Source organism: Sminthopsis crassicaudata, chromosome 4 (assembly GCF_048593235.1).
Source record: "Sminthopsis crassicaudata isolate SCR6 chromosome 4, ASM4859323v1, whole genome shotgun sequence".
Lineage (NCBI taxonomy): Eukaryota > Metazoa > Chordata > Mammalia > Dasyuromorphia > Dasyuridae > Sminthopsis > Sminthopsis crassicaudata.
In genome coordinates, this window is record NC_133620.1 from 452,788,053 (window position 1) to 452,808,165 (window position 20,113).

The 20,113-nt window shown below is 37.0% G+C and overlaps 1 protein-coding gene and 1 long non-coding RNA gene across 5 annotated transcripts in view; one reads left to right on the top strand and one right to left on the bottom strand.

Annotated features, from left to right (window-relative positions):
* The window catches only part of LOC141540122 (uncharacterized), a 34,345-nt gene extending 17,039 nt beyond the window's left edge, over nt 1-17,306 (top strand). The window contains exons 2-3 of the long non-coding RNA XR_012481468.1: nt 12,074-12,231; nt 15,418-17,306. This is a non-coding gene — a long non-coding RNA (uncharacterized LOC141540122). The remainder of the gene's footprint in view (nt 1-12,073; nt 12,232-15,417) is intronic.
* The window catches only part of SSH2 (slingshot protein phosphatase 2), a 225,901-nt gene that overhangs the window by 105,843 nt on the left and 99,945 nt on the right, over nt 1-20,113 (bottom strand). For all 4 annotated transcript variants that reach the window (XM_074263779.1, XM_074263780.1, XM_074263778.1 and 1 more), the window contains one exon: nt 19,816-19,859. In XM_074263779.1, the coding sequence (XP_074119880.1) occupies nt 19,816-19,859 (44 nt within the window). The remainder of the gene's footprint in view (nt 1-19,815; nt 19,860-20,113) is intronic.

Here is a 20,113-nt window from a genome sequence, read left to right on the forward strand (position 1 = left end):
GAAGTTCAATTTGTCAAAACAAAATTCATTATCTTTTTTCTTTAAATTCAATTTTATTTTCAGATCCAAATTCTTACACAATGTCCTACTTATTGAGAAAACAAACAAATCCATTACAAATATGTATAGCATGTAAAACAAATTCCTGAACTAGTCATGTCCAAAAAGAGAGGGAAAAAATATGCTTTAATCTGTACTGAGTCCATAGCTCCCTATCTGGAGGTAAACAGGCTGTTTCATCATGGGTCCTTTGGAATTGTGGTGAGTCACTGTGTTAATCAGAGTTCTCACTCTTTCAAAATTGATTAAAAATTGTTGTATAAACTATTCTCTCAATTTCACTTTGCAGCAGTCCAAACAAGTCTCTGATTTTTCTGAAACTATCTCCATCATTTCATAGCACACAATTTGGCAACAGTGGAGCAAAAAAAGGAGTGGGCAGGTTTAAGAGATTTGGTGTAGAGTATTGAATTCTTCATCTGGGTCAGAACATTCACAAACATCAAGACTACTTTAATGAAAATGATGGCAAATTTCAGAAGATGAAAAATGAGACCTACATAAAATTTACCAGCAGTACAGTTCATCCATTTCTAAGATGCTGGAGTAGGAGGGTGTGTTCAGGGAAAACTAGTTATCTCTGATGAGAGGGCTGCTTTCCATCTTTGGTATCTACCCTATTTACCTAACTCCATGCTCACCTGTGTGTGGCTCCAAGAAGCTATAGCATGCACAATGGCCACACTTCAGTAAACCAGCAGATGGGCTAAAACAGGCTGAAGATAACCAAGGGGTTCCAAATCTATCAGTGAGTTGGAGGGGGGTGACTACCCAAGCATGTGAAGACTTCCCTTGGTGAAATGGGGTTGATGAGAACAATTTGTTTTAAAGGCCATGAAGGCTGCTGAAGCTTGGTGATCCCAAAGATACCAAGGTCATCCACGCATCTTGAGCCATCACCAGTCACTCTGATTTTATCCCGCCACTGGACTGTGATAACTCCAGAAAAGAGTGAAGCTGACAACTTCATGCAGTTCTGCCTTACTTAAATCCAATTTATATATCAATCAAAAAACATCATCCACCTATTTTTACCCATCTCAAAGTCCTGTGGCAATAGGCAAGTGACAAAGCAGTAGGTGCAGATGCACGGGGAACCTAAGCCATGAGGTTGTCTTCTCACTGAAGGAAGCAGTGGGATTCAGCAGCCCCCTGGATATCTGAACAGCCTTTTGAAGACTGTTCACCTCCTGGGGTGAGGAAGGGGCTAAGAGGTGCCTTTAAAATTATCTACTTACCCAATCCTGGCCTGATTACTGCAGCAGGCAGGGATCCCACCCTGCCATCAACACACACACACACACACACACACACACACACACGTGCATGAATAAAAACTTCTGCAAAGATGATTCCGCTCATCGATACATGGGATATGTGCACACTTACAGACAACATGAAATCCAGTAGAAATAAAAGATTAACAGCTCTGGTTGCAAGTGAACTCAGCAGGTATTGCATCCAAATAAGAGCACTGACTGAAACAAAACTGGCAAATCAACACCAGCTTGCTGAAGTTGGAGGATGAAGTGACCACAGTGAAAGGGGGAGCTGGGAAGAGGGAATAAGTTTTGCAATCAAAACTAATCTATTCAACAAGTTCATAGGCCTACCAAAAAGAATGAATACGGACTCTTGACAATGTGACTGCTGCTTGCAGGAAAATGCTGCCCAACCATCTTCAGTGTCTAGACTCCCAGCATGATGAACCTTGATGAAGCCAAGGAAAAACTTTATCAAGACCTGCAGAGCCTTATCATCAATGTGCCAAAAGAGGCCAGGTTGTAATTCTAAATGACTTTAATGCTAAAATAAAATAGACTCTGACATGGCAGGAAGTCCTTGGGAGGAATAGAGCTGGAAACAGCAACAGCAAGGTCACTTACTATTGAAAACTTCATACATCTCACAACCTTATCATCAACACTGTTTCCATTTACCTAAACTCAATAAAACTTTGAGGATGCACTCTCCAAACAAACATCAGCATTTAATAGATCATGTCATTGTAAGGAGAAGAGACAGACAGGAGGTAAGAGTAATAAAGGTGATGTGTGGAGCAGAGAGATGCACTGATCATAGACATATCTTCTCCAAACTAAATATTCACATTCAACAACAAAAAAGGTAAAATGACTACCAGAAGCCTTAATGTCAATAGATTAGAATGAAAAATTTCTTGCTAGCTTTGAGGGAAAGTTGGGCCATGATTGCTAACAGCCAAACATAAAAAGAGTAAGCAACTTTTCAGAGATGTGGTGTTTAGTACTGCATTTACACATTTGGGTCAGAACACCCTGCAAGCATAAAGAAGGGTTTGATGAAAATGTTGGTGAAATTCAGAAGCTACTAAATGAAAAACAAGAATTCCAAAGGGTTGACCACCAGGATAGTTCATCTATCCCTAAGAAAGTAGCATTTAACTATATCAAAAACAAAGTACAAGTTCCTTTCAGAGAAATGCAGGATCTAGGCAGATGAAATTCAGTTTTATGCTGATAGTGACAATCCAAAGCACTTTTATGATGCTCCAAAAGCTATATATGGGCCAAAGTCATATGTGCACCTCAAATTCTCAGAGTTGATGGAACCACTTTGATTAGTGATAAGAAAATGATACTGAAGAGATGAACACTTCCATTTTGTTCTCAACAGACCATCATCAATCAATGCTGAAATCATTGACCGTTTTACTTCAGGTTTAATCAATTTTAGATCTAAATTTGCCAGCTGTGAGTTATGGGCAAATCATTTTTCTTTCTGAGCCCTAATTTCTTGATCTTTAAAAATGATTATAATAAAAAAGGAAAGTTCTTTAAGAGATATGCAATGGTCTATTGTTCTGATTTTCTTTATTTTATTTATTTATTTATTTTTTGCTGAGGCAATTGGGGTTAAGTGACTTGCTCAGGGTCACACTGCTGGGAATTATTAAGTATCTGAGGCTGGATTTAAACTCAGGTCCTCCTGATATCAGGGCTGGCATTCTATCCATTATGCCATCTAGCTGCCCTAGGAAATGTGTTTTTTAAAAAATGAATGTACATGTATAACCAGAAAAAAATTTATTTTTAAAAGCTATGCAAATATGTCATTACTATTTGAAACACAATAGAAGTTGATCAAAGATACAGGTCTGGTTTACAGAATACTAGTTCCCTCTACTTCTACTTTTTTTTTTTTTTTTTAAAGGAATATGTTAATCCCTCAAGATAGAATAATCATATATAGTGATAAGTAAAACTCAAAACAATCTAAATATCTGCCAAAATAAAGATATTGAAGAAATGTATTAGCAAGGGAAGATTACCCTAAAGTGAGTATTAGTTCTTACCCTCAGAAAATGAATTCTGGGCTTCAGATGGGAGATCGAAACAGTAAAGAAAGATTTAGTTCACAAGGAATAATTGTAATTAAATAATATAATTTCCCTTATGTTATTACTCTAGGTACAGCTAGTGTATGTACAGCTAGGTACAGAAGTGTATGATTAAAAATTATATTAAGTTATGAGCACTAACAGCTCTATTTTACCACCATCCTAAAGCTCTTTATAACTGTGAACTAGTCTATGTATAATTCTAAGTGGCATAACAAAAAATATTTAAGAAGAGTTATTATTTTTAAAATTACCTCCTCATTAAATAAAACAAAACTCTCAATACCTGGGATCATGTTGCATAAAACAAGCTTTTACAGCCTCCCAGTCAGATTGTGGACACTGGAACACAGGCCTGCTGATGGTCTGGACCCAACAGGGTCAGCAAGGAACTGAGTTGTCCAAAGTTTGGAGTTAGGGTGAACTACAGTTCTCTTATCTTTGGGAATGGCAAGCCTTGCCATCTTCTTACCCTATCTTCAATCCAACAGGGTAAAAAAAATTTGAAAGGCAACAAAAATTGTGGTCAGCTGGTGATGCAGTAGGTGGTGGGTAAAGAACACTGGCCCTGTAGTCAGGAAGACCTGAGTACAAATTCAGCCTCAGACACTTGACATTTACTGGCTGTGTAATCTTGAGAAAGTCACTTAACCATGGTTGCCTCACAAAAAAATCATTAACAAACAAAAGCACTAAAACATGAATACCAGTAATTGGAATATGTAATTCTCCCTTTATGTGAGTTTGTATTATTCAAATTCACCTCCCCTGAGGGAGAGTGATTTAGGGGAGTGGATAGAGCACTCCCTCAACAGGGCTCTAACTGTGGCAGGCATCAGTGGGGCTGTGCTTATACTGATCAAGGTTATCACAACACTTTCCAATCATTAATTCAGATTTGCTGCTTGATGCTGTCACTTTTTTTTTTCTTTTCATAATTTATGGATAAGTGAACTGAGGCACACCAAAGAAGTTTGTGAAAGTGACATGATAGTGAGCAGAAAATGAAATTCAAGTTTGGCGATTCTTATTCAACTATTCTTACTAGTGGCACTAAGCACTCTTTTATAAATGATAAATTTCTATTAAATCTGTCTTCTCTTTGAATAATTATAAAATGCACATTTGAAGTTACATGGAGATGATCATTCTGCTTTTAGCTCATGTTTCTTGGAGTCTTAAATTACAAAAATTATATGCATTTATTTCTACAAAGAAAATTCCCTTATCCAGTGACAACATCATGAAATAGAACAGATTTTCAAAAAAATTCATCTTGGATAGTAGATATTTAAATCCAGGATAAAGCACAGATTCTCCCTGAGAAGTCTAAATTCTAGAAAGTGTTTCTACTAAGAGCAATTGTTTACTTACTCCATCAGAATGTAGTCATGTTCACAACTGATGAAAATCTGACCCTACTAGGGCTATAGTAGACTGATATATCCCAGGTTGCCAGAAAGATAAGAATATGAGATGCTTATGCTCCTTTGGAGTCCTTCACCTGAGATTCTTGGGCTACCTAGCTAGAATGTCACCTTGCTATGCAGACAAAAATGTATCTTCTTATCAGAGCTTTCCATCAAGTGGCATTCTACTTGAGTCACTAGACTAGTGCTTGTCTTTCTCTATGACTCACCACTAGGACAGTTTCCTAGAAGGCCACTCCATGAAAGTGACCAGATAGTTACTATTACAAACCTGGACTGCACAAGTCCATCCTATGAAAAAGTATTTTAAGCATTTTATATATATATATATATATATATATATACATATATATATATATATATATATATATATATATATATATATATAGCATTCAATTTAACTTTTAACCTAGAGGTCATTGATATTTGATGTCATTTTAAAAAGACATATTGATTGGTCAAGTCTGAAATCAGCAGACAGGATGAAATGGAGTGCTATTTCAATATTAAAATAAATTAATGTATGTAATTAGTTTATATGTCCTTGCCCTGTCCAGGCTTTCCTCTCTGCATTCACCGGAATGAGATATTTAATGTGACGTGACCTCAGAGTTGATTATACAGAAAATAAAATGGTAAAGAAATACATCAAATGCTCCTACATTGAAATCAAGCACTCAAATCTTGACGTATGATGGTATAAAGGTTGTAGGGAAAGGTATCCGGCAGCCTCAGCAATACCAGCTGGTCCCTCTTCAAAATCTCCAGTTTTTTGATTTTGGAATCATCAGTTCTCCCAGCACCGGTCTTGTCTTCCTCTCTGGGCATCTTGCCTTTAGGACAATGCTGCCCATGGCTTCTACATTTCAAGTCACCCATCATTTGCTCTTGTCACTCTCATGGCAACTAGGATGACTGAATTCAAGATCAAAGGATGGAAAAGAGGAATCCAACCTGAGATACCACAGTATAAAGATTTAATTCCCTTTTTTCCTATTGCAGATTGTTTCCCTCTTGCAAGCTACAGTTTACCAAGACCCTTATGAGAGGTCAGGGGCGGTTCACCTCTGGAGTGTGTCAAGGTTATGGAAAACCACTCTGCCAGTCTCTTTCTTTCTCTTAATCATCCCCTTAGGCCCAGGGATAAACAATCCAGCAAAATGGGGAAGGGGGAAGAGGGAAGGAAACAGACCAGGGCAGAGGTGACTTTTTCTTTTAAACCAAATAATTTGGTCTGTTACTGGCTATGTGAATTTGACAAGACCCTATAGAGTCGTTCTTGCCTCAGAGCAGAGAGCAATATAGGCTGAATTTGTTGAGACAAAGCAATTTCTAGTGATGAAACAAGAAATCTGGGGATGGGTAGATCCAGGATGACATGGAAAGACAGAGATTGAGAGAAAGAATAACAGATCTAAAACTGCATTTTAAAAACAGGTTATATGATCATAAGTCAAAATTAACTGTGCACATCTTTTTTCCTCCCCACCCCCCAATGAAGAAGTCAGGATTCCCAATTGGGCAGAGATTTTTGTGTTTTACTTGGTACCATTTAACATTAAAAAAAAAAAAAAAGTTACCTAAAAAGCTTCACATAGTGGAAGTGGCACTTCAGTTCAATGTCACTTTATTATTATATCTATCCTGTGGGCAATAATCTATACCTTTCCCTTTCCCCCACTTTTCCTCATTTAAATCACAGATCAAGTCTTCAGCTTAAATCAACATCATAAATAAAATATTTTAGTTATTAATATTTTAAATGGTTTGCAATCCTTCCTTGCACTCCTTTCCTGTACTTCCACACAGTCTATAAAGCTGAAGCCAACATCTGTTCCTCTTCTCAGGGGATGCCAGAACAGATGTTTTATGTTTTAGAAATACAGACCACCACCCTTTTAATGAGAGGCCCAAACTTATGTTTCCTTAAGATTATGAGAAGCACCTAGAAGCACTTTGACTATTGCCAAGTCATTCACCTTAAGGTGACAATAATTGATTCCAACAGTATGCCAAAGAATGTGGTGGTATTCCCATTTTTAAAAGGGTGGGGTGGGAAGAAAAGTTACTTGATCAGTTCTTCCTCTTTTGCCCATAAGTTTTAACTGCCCGTCCGTCCTGTGATATCAACTTGCTTTGTGAGTCATCTAAAAGCAGTTCTTTTGAGGACTTCCTGATAAAGTATCTGAGACCCTCATAGGATTCACTTGTAGGTCATATGCAGAAATCTGCTTCATAAACCTATTTTAGGAAGAACTCCTTTGCTCATATGGTCAAAAAGGTGAACATTTACATGTGGAAATTAACAAAATTAACAAATACTTTATTGCTAAAATGTTGATGTTGTTTATAAACACAAAACAGCTTATCAACAGTTACACCTTTTCAAAAGCTCCTAAATTGTTACATTGATATTTCATCCCAACAGCCAGTTTGGGACTGTGTTCAGTACTAAGCAACACCTCTTCTCCCCTCACTCTTCATATTACTGCTCTGCTTGGGGAAATTAATAATTAATGATCCAATGTAGTCTGGGAACAGTATTTAACAATATAATTCATTTGCTATTAAGCAGTACATGCAATACTAACTCAGCATCCTCAAGGCTGCTTAAAAGGAGATCTCTAGAAAGCATACAGTAACTCTATTTAGTCCTGAGATGAGTCCACCAAAGTTTTGTCCCTGCCAATTGATGCCCAAAGTCCAGCCTCTTAGGCTCAAGCGATTATAAAGGGTAAAATCCTTCAAGTTTAGTTATAAAAATGACTTATTTCACCTCATGGAATAGCTTACACTTAGCAGATGCTCAGTAAGAATTTATTAAATGAAAGAACCATCCTTGCCTTTTAGACACGACTTTCTTAATTACCATGAAATGGCAGTGACCACTGATAAGAAAGCAAATTGAGCCAGATGTGATCTGCTCACCCAGAATGAGAAACTTCCAGATCCAAATTATACTAAAAGAAAAAAATTTGATTAGAACCTGATAAATCCTTTCTTCTTCCTGGCTGCCCACAATAACTTTTATGCATTTCTAGTTGCCCATTAAACCATGAATTTATTTTCTAACATTAAAAAAGAGTTAGTAGGTCTCTGACAACAAGAAGGGAGGAGCTAGGGGCAATCAAATTCATTGTGTAAATACAGAGAAGACTTGACTTCCAAGGCTGCAAAACCAAAAAAGGCAAATTTAGGGGAATAATAACTACTCAAGGATTTGTGATTTCTCCATGTTGTAGTGACTATTGTCTCTATTACTGTGAAAAGAATAAAAATTCCTATTCTGGTGATAAAACTCTGAATTGTATATACAGTTTATTGCCTTATAATTGAGGCCACCAAGCTTGGTAGGTATTACCAGAAGTTGGGCTTTGCTAGCACAGACTTTAAGAAAGTAAATCACTCCATGCCATGAAGCATCAGAGCAGGCATGATGATCCCCAAATGACTACTCTATTTCTGGCTCATATTTAACAGTTCTGAAAGTACTTCTTTGCTCCTTTTGACAATGAAGAAGAAAACCTGAAACTGGTAGAGGCCAGTGAGGTTGGTTGAGAATCCAGCAAAGATTCTAGAATGGAATATAGCAAAAATGGCAGAGACTACCTAAAAAAATGAAGTGATGCAACATGACTAATGTGGAAATGTGATTAATATGATTTTATGTGTATAACCTATATCAGATTTCTTGCTATCTTGGGGAGGAAAGAGAGGAGGAAGAAAATTTGGAACTTAAAATCTTCTGAAAGTGAATGCTGAAAACTCTTTACATGTAACTGAAAAAAATACTATTACATATATACACATATATAATAGTATATAGTATACAGCATATATTTACTAATCCCTCTTCCTCCACTCTCATGCAGTTAGTCACTAAGTCTAGTGAATTTTCCCCCATCCCTTGAATAGACATACACAATAATTATATATTAAGTTGGGGGGGGGGAAGAGAAAGAAAATAAAGTGGTGATCACAAAGAGACTCATTCAACCCCAAACATGTCATTGCTGGACTAATCTTACTGTCTTTCTTGGACAAGGCTACTAAATTGGCATGCAGAATTCACCTAGATTTGTAGTGAAGTATTTGATTAATTAATCAAGCTAACAAACAACCAACAAGCATTTATCAGGTGGCTATTCTCTGGCAGGTCCTGTGGCATGGTCCATACTTTCAAGGAGCCTACCTTTTATTGGGGAGACAACATGTAAATAAGCAAGCATACACAACACACATTCAAAATAATTTTGAGGATCTGAATTGGGGCAGGAGTGCATTGCAAACTGGGTATAGGGGATCAAGTTTCATGGTAAATAAAGGACTCCATGAGCTGCTGCTTAGAATAGATGAGGAAGGAGGGTATTCCAGATACAGAAATGGAAGTCACATGTGAAGAACATGAAAAAGTCAAGTTGCCTGGATTAGAGAGTATACAAAGTGGAGGAAAGCATAATGAAGTTGGAAAGATAGGCAAGGCCAGGTTGTAAAGGGATTTATTTATATTTGCTACTACAAGGAACAGGGAACCACTGGATTTCCTGAGTAGAAAAGTGACTGGTTCAGATCTGTAATTTAGGAAGACTACTTATGGAAGTGAGATCAGAGAAAAGAAGATCAAATGGGAGGCTACTGTGACAGTCCTGGTGAGAAATGATGGGACCCTGGATTATGGTGGGACAATGTGAGAAGGAGCCAGATTCAAGTGTGCGTGTGTGTGAAGGGAATGGGGGAGAATTCACTAGACTTGGTGACTAACTCCATGAGAGTGGAGGGAGAAGGAAGGCAAACCCCAGTGACTGAAGGCATGATTTGTGTCTTGACCAGAAATAAAAATGAGAAAGGGATAGGAACTGGGGAGAAAGGGATTGTAGTGGTGGTTGAGATACTTAGGGAATATCCAGTTTAAAATGACCAAGAGGTAGTTGGTGATGCAGAGTTGAAGCTCAAAAGAAAAGCAGGGTTGGGTAACCAGAATTGGGAACAATCTGTACAGAGATGATTATTGAACTCATGAGAATTGATCTAACAGTGAAGTTTGGAATGAAAAAGACAGTTCTGGATACAAAACTCTGAAGTGGATCCACATATAGGGTGCAGAATGTAAAACTAAGGAGTCACACACAAATAGAAAGTGAAAACCAGAGAGACCAGTGCCATAAAAACCAAAGGAGGAATGAATGTCTAATGCATGATTCAGCAAGCTCAAGAACAAAGAAGCTGAGAACAACCTGGATGGGAAATGGGATAGAGACTCAATTAGGAAAGGAATAGAAGGATTATCTTGCTACCATGGGATCCAGTTGAGATTAGATACCATATATTAGTAGCTGACAGTCTGGCACCATTCAGAAGCAGTTAAGAATGAGCAGAAAAGGCAGATGGCGGGGATAAAATAAGTATTGGGGCTTAGTAAGGCATAAGAGGTAACAGAACAAAAGGATAAGGGGTCCTAACATAAATGTCAATATAATTATAAATATATTGGTTAATTATAAGATCACAGTTGGGAAGGAAGGAAACTAAAGCCAAAACACAGATGATGGCCTGGGAGAGTATTGAAGAATAAAAGAACCAAAGGCCATGGAGGATAAAGAATAAGATCTAGAAGTGAGGTGCAAGTTATCTGGAAGCAGTTTTCCTTAAATAAAGGTCTTCCCTCTGAGGGTAAATAGCCACTTACTGTGTATACTGTTCAAATACTGGTTACAACAGATGGCTGCTGGCTGGTCTCTTTCACTTCTAAACCTCTGATATCCAGTAAGGGAAGCAGAATGAGTATTAGCATCCTCATCAAATAACCAAAGAAATAGAAGTCCATCACAGTTAAGGATTTGTCCAAGGTTCCAAAGCTACTCAGCCACTGAAAGAAAACTCAAATTATGTAATGTTGAATCCTACTTTAAAAAAAAAAACATTGTAATGCTATATGTTTTGATGCTTCCTATTATTAATACATTAATATAGAGGAGTAGACATGGGACCTAATTCTGGAAGGCTAACAATGTACCATAGAATTATCCATAAAAATCACATCCCAGTGAGACTATTAATAATCTTGTTCAATCTATAGTTACAGCAAAAAGATTTGTATAAGTCTACAACTGAAGGCTCATTTAAAAAACTACTATGTGGTAAAGGATAGCTGTTCTGAGATAAATTGTTCCTTTTTAAAGTAGAAAATCATTTATTCTCTAGTTCTCTTGTATACTTGGTATCTGACAGAAAGGTGGCAAATATTTCAAATGAAACCTTCCTAAGTATCCTCACTAAAAATAATAATCATAATCAACTTGTCAATTTTAGACAATGCTATTTAATTTGATTTTATTTATTTCCTTACAGATGGTTTATTCATCATTTTTAAGAGACTCAGTTATCAATGTTGACAGTGAAGTAAAGAGATCAGTAATGGTAACATATTTTTTCTAATCATGTTGGGAATCTTTCAGAAGTCATTATTTCCTTTCAAAAATGTTTTAGATGGATGAGGAAAAAAGATGCATACAAATAATTCTTGCAAGCTACCTATATACACAACTAACAGTGCACCAAAAGAGAAGCCGGAAAAAATCCAGAGATTCTATATTAAAATAGTTCTGATTTACAAGCTTATAATAAAACCTTTCTAAAGAATTGATTTGTTCTTTAGCTACCATATAGAGATGGATAACAAAAAAGATAATTAAATGCAATTAAAACAACTTTCATGTGACACATCAAAACAAGCTACTGATGCTGAAAAAATAGGAAATGAATGGAGGAAAGATCATAGATAATAGCAATAATGAAAAATTCTAACTGAAGTTAAACCAATGTAAATAGCTTGCCATAAATGCCTTAAAAAAGCACCTCAGTCAACAACCAGTTGACTAAACTTGCTGAAAGGAAAAATATGGCAGCCAAAGGCAACATTGGTTTCAATACGAATTCATTTGTAAACTCTATTGGAGAAGGATTAGAAGATTATGAGGAATATCACCACATAAAACAAAAAGAGACATTCGAAAGAAAAAACTCTTTAAGGAAAGTTTGGGAAGAAACCCAATTAAGACAGTCACCCCAAGGGCAATATAAAGATGAAATGGGAAGTAGGCCTAAATTGATAAATATACTCAAAAAGCTTTTTTTTATAACAAATTATTTTTACCATTAAGGATGATGAGAACTTTCCTCAAGGATTCTAACTTTATATTTTCAGATGTGCTTAAAGAAGAAATGGAAGTGGCACAGAGGAAGACAAATAAAGGAAACAGCTGGATAAAACCAAGTATACCCAAACGAAAAGTAAATATAGGGGGCTACACTTTCAAAGATACGGACCCATTAATCTCCCTCCTCCTCTACACACACATTTAGGTAATTATTTTAAAATCTGAAAACTCAAGCACAGTCCAACACAACAAATTTGGCTGTATTAGAAACTGCATGTTTCTTACTACATTTATTACATGGTGATTCTCTTATTACCAGAATCAAATCTAAAGTCATTTCTTCTCTGACAAGAGGACAATGGCAATTTTTATCACTGTATTAAATGTTCAGCTAGATGTGTTCACTTTGCATCAGTTGAAAGGCTGCCTCAGTTTCTTCTGAAGCCACACTACCCATGTTTCATTTTCGACTGTACAATATTCCATTACCTTATAATACTACAATTTATTTAGCTATTTCCTGATAGGAGAATTAGCCTTAGTTTTTAATTTTTGGTGACCATGAAATGACCTTGTTATAAATGTATTTATATTCAGAGGTCCTTTTCTACTAAACCTGGTTAGAGCAATTCATAGCTCCACCAGCAGTGTATTAGCATACAAATCCTCTGACATTTGTCATTCGCCTCTTTTGTCATCTTTTTGTCATCTAAGCTAGAACCTCAAAGTGGCTTTAATTTGCATTCCCCTAATTATTAGTGGTTTAGAACATTTTTTAATGTGGTTATTGATATCCTGGATTCCCTTCCTTTGAAAACTTCTCATTTGTATACTTCGACCATTCATCTGTTGGGAAATGGCTTTTAGTCTTATAAATTGGAATCAATCTCTTATATATCTTAGGTATGAGACTTATCAATGAAACTTAATGCCAAAGATTTTTTCCTGGTTATCTACTCCCTTCTAATTTTAGTATATTGCATTTTTTTTGTACAAAATGTTTTAATTTTTGATCATCAAAATTTTCCATTTTATCTTGTGTGATCCTCTCTCTTGTTTGATGGTGAATTCTTATCCTATCCATACATTTGAAAGGTAATCCATTCCTTGCTTCTTTATTTTTTAAAGATGTAACTTTTTATATCTAGAGGTCAAACATCCATCTGGAGTTTATCCTGGTAAGGTTGAGGGATGCTAGTCTAACCTAGTTTCTGCCAGCAATTTTTGTCTATTGGTGAGTTTTTCCCCCTGTAATTGGGTCTTTGTATTATTTATCATATACTATGCTACTATGCTTATGTGTTGTAATAAAATAATATTTCACTAATTGAACTCTTTTTAAAACAATATCAAATTTTAATGTTTTAATGATAACTGCTTTTATAGTACAGTTTGAGATTAGTATTGATAGGCCTCCTTCTCCCTTTTTTTCATTACTACCCTTGAGATTCTTGATCTTATGTTGTTTCAAATAAATTTTGTTACTATTTTTTCCTAGCTCTACAAAATATTCCTTTTAGAGGATAGTACAGCAAGGAATAAGTAAATTAAAATTATACTATCATTTTTATTATATTATAGGCTTGACCAACTCATGAGTAATGTTTCTCCAATTATTTAGATGTCTTTATTTCTGCTAAGTATTTTATAATTGGATTCATATAATTCCATCGATGATCAAGAAGGGAAGATAGTTATACAGGAAAAAAAATCTCAAGACTGCATTATTATCCTCAAAAGATGATCAAGAAAACATCAATAACTAGTTACCCATATGTATAATTTAGCTTAAATTCTTAGGTGAATTATTTGGATGTGTTTCAAGGGCATTCTTCTTGAGGATATGAGAAAAGAATAGGAAAAGTGTTATACGTGATACTTGATTATGGACAATATTTCTCCCAACACAATTGTAGAGAATACAATATTTAAGTAAATGCCAAGATGCAAATTTTCCTAAAGCACTGTCTAGCAATAGCACCCTTCTACTCAATAAACTCCAGTGATTCTCTCATCACCAGAATCAAATCTAAAGGCATTATAGAGCATGAGGACAAAAACAAAAGAGTCACACAGACTGGCAGGTAGAGATCAGTCGCAGTCTACATTTGTGATAGGAATACCTGTGTCCATGAGACCCACTGGCATTTTTGAATCTCAAGAAAATCAATACTACTGCAAGCAGGAGGAGTGATCTGTCCTAACCACTTCCATTTCTCCAGTAAATATACAACTGAATTATGGGAAATAGTAACAAAAACATGCATGCTGAGGAAAGAGGAAGCACTGCATTTCCACTTTAACTGTGGGCATTTTTCATTTGTACTTTTCATTCAGGAATGTGAGATTTTTGCTTAACATCAGGCCTGGTTCTGGAAAAGGAATTAAGGACAAAAAAAGGAAGGACCACAATGGCAGTTTCTCATTTCCAGAGAAGGTATTTATAGGGGTGGCTGCCATTGTAAGTCATATAGTCAAGCCTAATTCTTTGCAGTGCCTGGCATTGGAGGCTTGATCAGCCTTTTAGTTTGCACAATAAATGAATGAGCTTTTCCAGGAGGTAGTTTTGCAAAGCCAAGGAGTGTGGGGATGCCCCTAAGAGCAGTACCTTAAAAAAGAACCAAATTACTTAGTCTCTAAAAAAAGACACCACGTTTCCTGACAGCTTCTACATTATTTGGATTATCCTTTCAAAGCAGACAGGAGAGTTATGTATTTATGTCCTAATGAAAACCATGGGAAAAAGGGGAAAACACACTCCACACACAAAAATATGAGGAAAAAAGGGGGATTTAGGAATGCACAATTCAGAGACAAAGAATACTTCACTGCCATGGAGGTAGCAACAATAGTCTAAAAGGGGAGGGGGACTTCTTTGTATGTCAAAGAAGTGCCAGGAAGCAAAGTCCAAAAGTACCCCTACAGTGCCCAGCTGGGGAGGGAGGATTATTCTGTGCGCCCCCTAGTGGTTATATCTGGCAGGTCCCAAAAGAGACAGCAGCTTGGCTACTCTGGATAGGGCCAGCAAATCAGACCCTGCCTTTTTCAACCTTCAGGTTGGCTGTGTGCAGTTGTGGGCAATCAGGTCCAAAAGCTGGCCCATCCCTCTCCTTGCCCAGGACCCGCCTGTCTTGTTCTCATGCTCCCCTGCTTCCATGCACAGCTACCTCTGACCCTCTGGAGACTTCCAAAGTTCTGAGTGTCAATGCTGGACCTTGCACATGGCCAATAATGAATCAATGTTCATTTGATTGAGTGGAAGGATTTTTTTCAACTAAATGCTAGGGGATCACGGCTACTGGCCCTTCTGTTGGCTGTGGAGAAACATCCTGGGGGTAATCACCATGAAGCGGCACCGTACAATTATACCCTGCTTCTCTCATCTCTCCAGGTCCCTCATGGAGCGGCTGAGACCTTATGGATGACTAAAGGAGAACCCGGCCACAACGAGGCTTTTGGTCAGTTTTTCTTCTCAAGCCACTGATGGCTCAGGTGGGCACCAGGCTGCCAGTCCCTCCTCCATGGCACCTCTGGGGCTGTCATTTCACAATGACCTTGTCTTAGTGACAGCAGTAATCTGCATTTATTCCCTATTTAGAGTACCACGGCCAGGATTGTCAATATGTTTTTTAAAAGGAAGACTGCATAGGGTCTAGAAAAAAACCCCACAACTTTAATGGATGAAAAATATGTTCAATCAAGAAAACCTAAAAGAGCCCTGTCAGAAGAAGAGAAGGGCTGATTAGTGTCTTCCAATTAGACAGACTTTACAAGAAAAGAGCAGTTACTCTATGATCACGAAGGAACAAATAAGAAGGTTTAAATAAAAACAGCAGAGAAGTTGATTGGGTGTGTAAAACAACAGCAGAAGGACACTAGAGTGACATCCTAGCCTGAGGTCCAGATTCTTGGTTCTGCCAGCTGTGGAACAATGGACAAGTCACTTATTGTCCCTCAACTTCATTATCTTCATCTGTAAAACAGGGAAAACAATATTTACATGACTTACCTCTTAAGAGTTACAGGAAAGTACCCAGAAAACCTGAAGGTCAGAGCCCATATATACAAAAATATTTATAGCAGCTTATTGTGATGGCAAAGAATTGGAAACTAAGGGGCTGCCTATGAAGCAGGGAATGGCTGACCAAGTTGTGGTGTATGAATGTGATGCACTGTATTCTAGCAAATGATGAAGAGGATGGTTTCAGGAAGACCTCTATGAACTGATATAACTCTGATCAACACAATGACCAACCACAGTTCCAGACAACTCAGGATGAAACATGCAATTGCCCACCTTCCTCACAGATGAAGTCAGAGTACTCAGTGATACATATTTTTTAATATGGCCAATGTAGTAATTTGTTTTGCTTGACTAAACATGTTTGTAATTAGGGATTTGTTTTTCTTGCTGTCTAAATTTGGGGAGGCGGGAATGTAGAGAGAGAATTCAGATCTGAATTTTTTTTTTTTAAACAACCCTTAAGGTCATATATATAAATGTGAGCTATCATTTCCCAAACAAAAACAAAAACCCTTCATAACAAAAAGGACAAAAAAGGTTATCCAGTTCTCCGCTTACTAAGACACTGTTTCCCTATAGAATCTTTTAGATAGGCTTAGGCATTCTGCCTAAAATGGGAATGTGAAATAAAAAAGAACTAAAGTCTCTATGATTCCATTATCGAATAAACAACTGAACATAAAGAAGAACTTTAAAAGCCTACTTTTTCTAATACTCAACCCAATCCTTAAATTGAAGTTAGGATATAATGTAGGGAGAAAATTGTTATGATTAAAATGTTTGCCATCTAAATTCCGTGCCTTTGTCTCCTGCTATAATTCACTTTTTTATTTAAAAAAAAAAAAAAAAAAAAAAAAAGTTACAGTCTTTGGGTTGGTTAGATAGATTTACATCAAAATAGACAGATAAAAATTCTTATCTCTTTCTACTCTATCTTATCTCAGCCCAGGATAGGATATAGGCTATTAACTGGAAAGCAGGAAAGATGTAAATGAATAATAGGGTTTTCAGCCATTTATCTATTCACCAAAGTAAGTCATTATCTATCACTTGCTTTGAAATTCAGTCAGTTGGTCCAATTTGATTTCCATTCTCTGAGAAATTTCAAAAAACAGCCAGAATTTGAACAGCATAAAGAAAGAGGTCTGCAAGAAATGAACACATGAAAGTAGTAACTACTTTCTCTTTAAAAATTCCTTTCAATTTAAGATTTAAGAAATAAGTGTCACTTTATTAAAATTAAGAGATTGTTAATATAATGTCTTCTTTATTACCTAAAATTGACTTCCTTATGTAATGAAACATTCACTGGTTGCCACTGAAATCCCTATAACTAATTATATCTGAAGGCTGGTAAGGTGAGTCCAACATGCTTAGTCAAACATTATTACTTCAATTTTGGTTTACTAGGATCCTGAATAAGCCCTGGAGAAAGCTGGTACTCAAGTCTTTGAAGCAGTCAAAGTCACAGAATTAATGTTGAGCACACTATATGGTTATAAGGGGTATCTAGCTGGAAATTAAGAAGTTCCTTTGCCTTCAGTTAAACCAGCCAGACTGAAAGTACAATGGGACTCAATCAGGGGATTTTCTCATCAATATGGTAAGATGGGGTGGGTGGATGCTCAAAGTCATCTTAGACAATAAGGAGATAACCAGAGATGTCATTACATCTTTCTGTATTCTCCTATTGCCTTTTTTTTTTTTTTTTTTTTTTAAATCTTAAAACTGATTAGTATTTTTGTAAAAACATGCTACTCATCTTATATGGGGGGGTGGGAATTCAATGTGCTTTAAAAATTTTTATTTTCCTAAATTACACATACTTTTGTTTTGTTTTGACATATTTCCTTATGGATCATCAAGAGAGAAAAATCAAAACAAAAGGGAAAAACCACGAAAGGGGGGGAAAAAAAGTCAATGTATTTTTAAAGCTTGGATGGGCTATATCTTAGACATACAGATGAACTAATCAGATTTCTTAAGTCCAAAGAACAAACTGCCCATTTGGGAAGTGATATATTAACCACTATGTAAGAGCTGCCCAAAGATGCCAAGCTAAGTGACAAGTTAGTCTAGCCTGGAGAATATGAAGGAGAGGCACAGAAGGCTTACAGAGTAGTGGTCTTTTTTGATTAGGTTTTTGATAACCTACGATGATAATAATATATACATTTACTTATTTATGTTATAAAAATGTACTATGGCAAAAAATTGACATTTTAAATGATGAGATAAATATAAAATATTTGATCCTAGGGTCAAATGAGTGCTAGTGGAGGGTTCTGACAGTCTAACTAGTATGTACTTCAGGAAAATCATTTTGGCAACTGAGAGGATGGACTGGAATGGGGAAGAGATTTGAAAGAAGCAGCCCAATGAAGAGGCTCTTGCAATAGTCCAGGTGGGCTTACACTGGGAGGATGGCCATGTGGATAAAGAGAAGGGGTTGGGTGGGAGAGATGCTGTAGAGGTGGAAATGTCATGTTTGGGCTTTGTAGGATGAAGGAGAAGGAAAACTAAAGGAAGGGCTAGCCTGCATACCTGAGTGTTTGGAAGAAAGGTGGCATACCTCCAACAGAAATAACAAAGTTCCGGAGAGGGATGGATGCAGGGGGAAAAGATAATATATTAGCAACCACCCACATCTGCTGATCTGGTTCTACTCTCCCTCCCAGAAAATGGAAATGTGAGAGGGGGGTGTTTCCTTATTGGCCTCCACCCCTGGAATGCAGAGACCTAATAAGGCCTGATAAGGCCATGTGGACACAGGAGTGAGAGGAGCTTCATTATAAGCTCCCAGGGGCTCATCACTGGGGCAGCCACAGAGGAAATCAGCTGTAGGACAGAAAAAAGTAGAGGGATTCTAAAAAGGGAGGGGGAGTTGTATGGGGCAGGCCACACCCACAATTAGTTGGGGGAAGAAAGAAGAGTAGAATGAACAATATATCTAACTGCGATTTGTATCGTTTGCTGCTTTTGTTGTAAATGTTATAAATGCTCACATTAAACATTTAACAATCTGCTTTCCTGAGCACACACTGGAATGTGCTCCCACCTTCCCACCTTCCCACCTTCATCATCCCACCTTCCAAGGAATCATATATTCCCTGGGCTCATTCCACAGCTTCTATCACTGATCTAGAGGATACTTTTCCACAGAAGTACAAAGGATCTTTTTTTTTTTTTTTTTTTTTTAATTATCCAAGGCTATTTCAGTGACTCTCTCTCCCTCTTCCCCCTCTAGACTAGTATTCCTACAGAAACAAACTGTACTCTAGGTTTTCTTGACTGTTCTTGGTTCTAATAAAGACACTGAGAATTAATAATATCACATTTGTAACGATTATTGCTAGGTACCAGTTACTTTAAGCAAAAGTCCTACCCAAAGGGCTCCAAAGGCAAACTGGGATTTCCTAAGATTTAGAGAAATTTAATTATACTTCAGAAGCTAACAAACTGCCTTTGGACTCAGAGATGGCACTCTAAGAGGCAAACTTTTCCCTGGTTGTTTGTGGCTTACTCCCAATGTGTATATTCTGATTCAGAAATATCTGCCTTTTTTCCTTACTGGCCTTAGTTATCAGCCTTTTTAAAGAATGCCATTTTACCAAGTCCACTGAAGCAGTAATTATGGATATTCCTCTTTTGTAAAGCCAAGCTAACCTAAGCAATTAAGACTAAACGAGAACTAGAAAGGAAGAAAATTGGTTTCTATGGAAACTCATTCTTCATTATGCTAGAAAATGTAATGAGCATACTCACCTTCTGGGCTGGGACCGGCATTCCTCCTCCCCGCTGTCTGCCTCCTGTATGAACAGGAAAAGAAAAAACAAAAAAACAAAAAAAAAACAATTACAAATCCTAAAATCTTTATCAACAGAATCTCTATGATGCAACTTTGCCCGCTTTACAATGGGAGAATCTTTCATTTGCTACTAGGTATTTGGCATTAGGATAGAATCTGTATACTTGCCTCCATGTAGCTCTCTGGCTCCAGGAAGCCTGATTTTAACTTGCCCAGAGGGAGAACCCTGGCACTTGGACTGATTTTTGGAAGGAA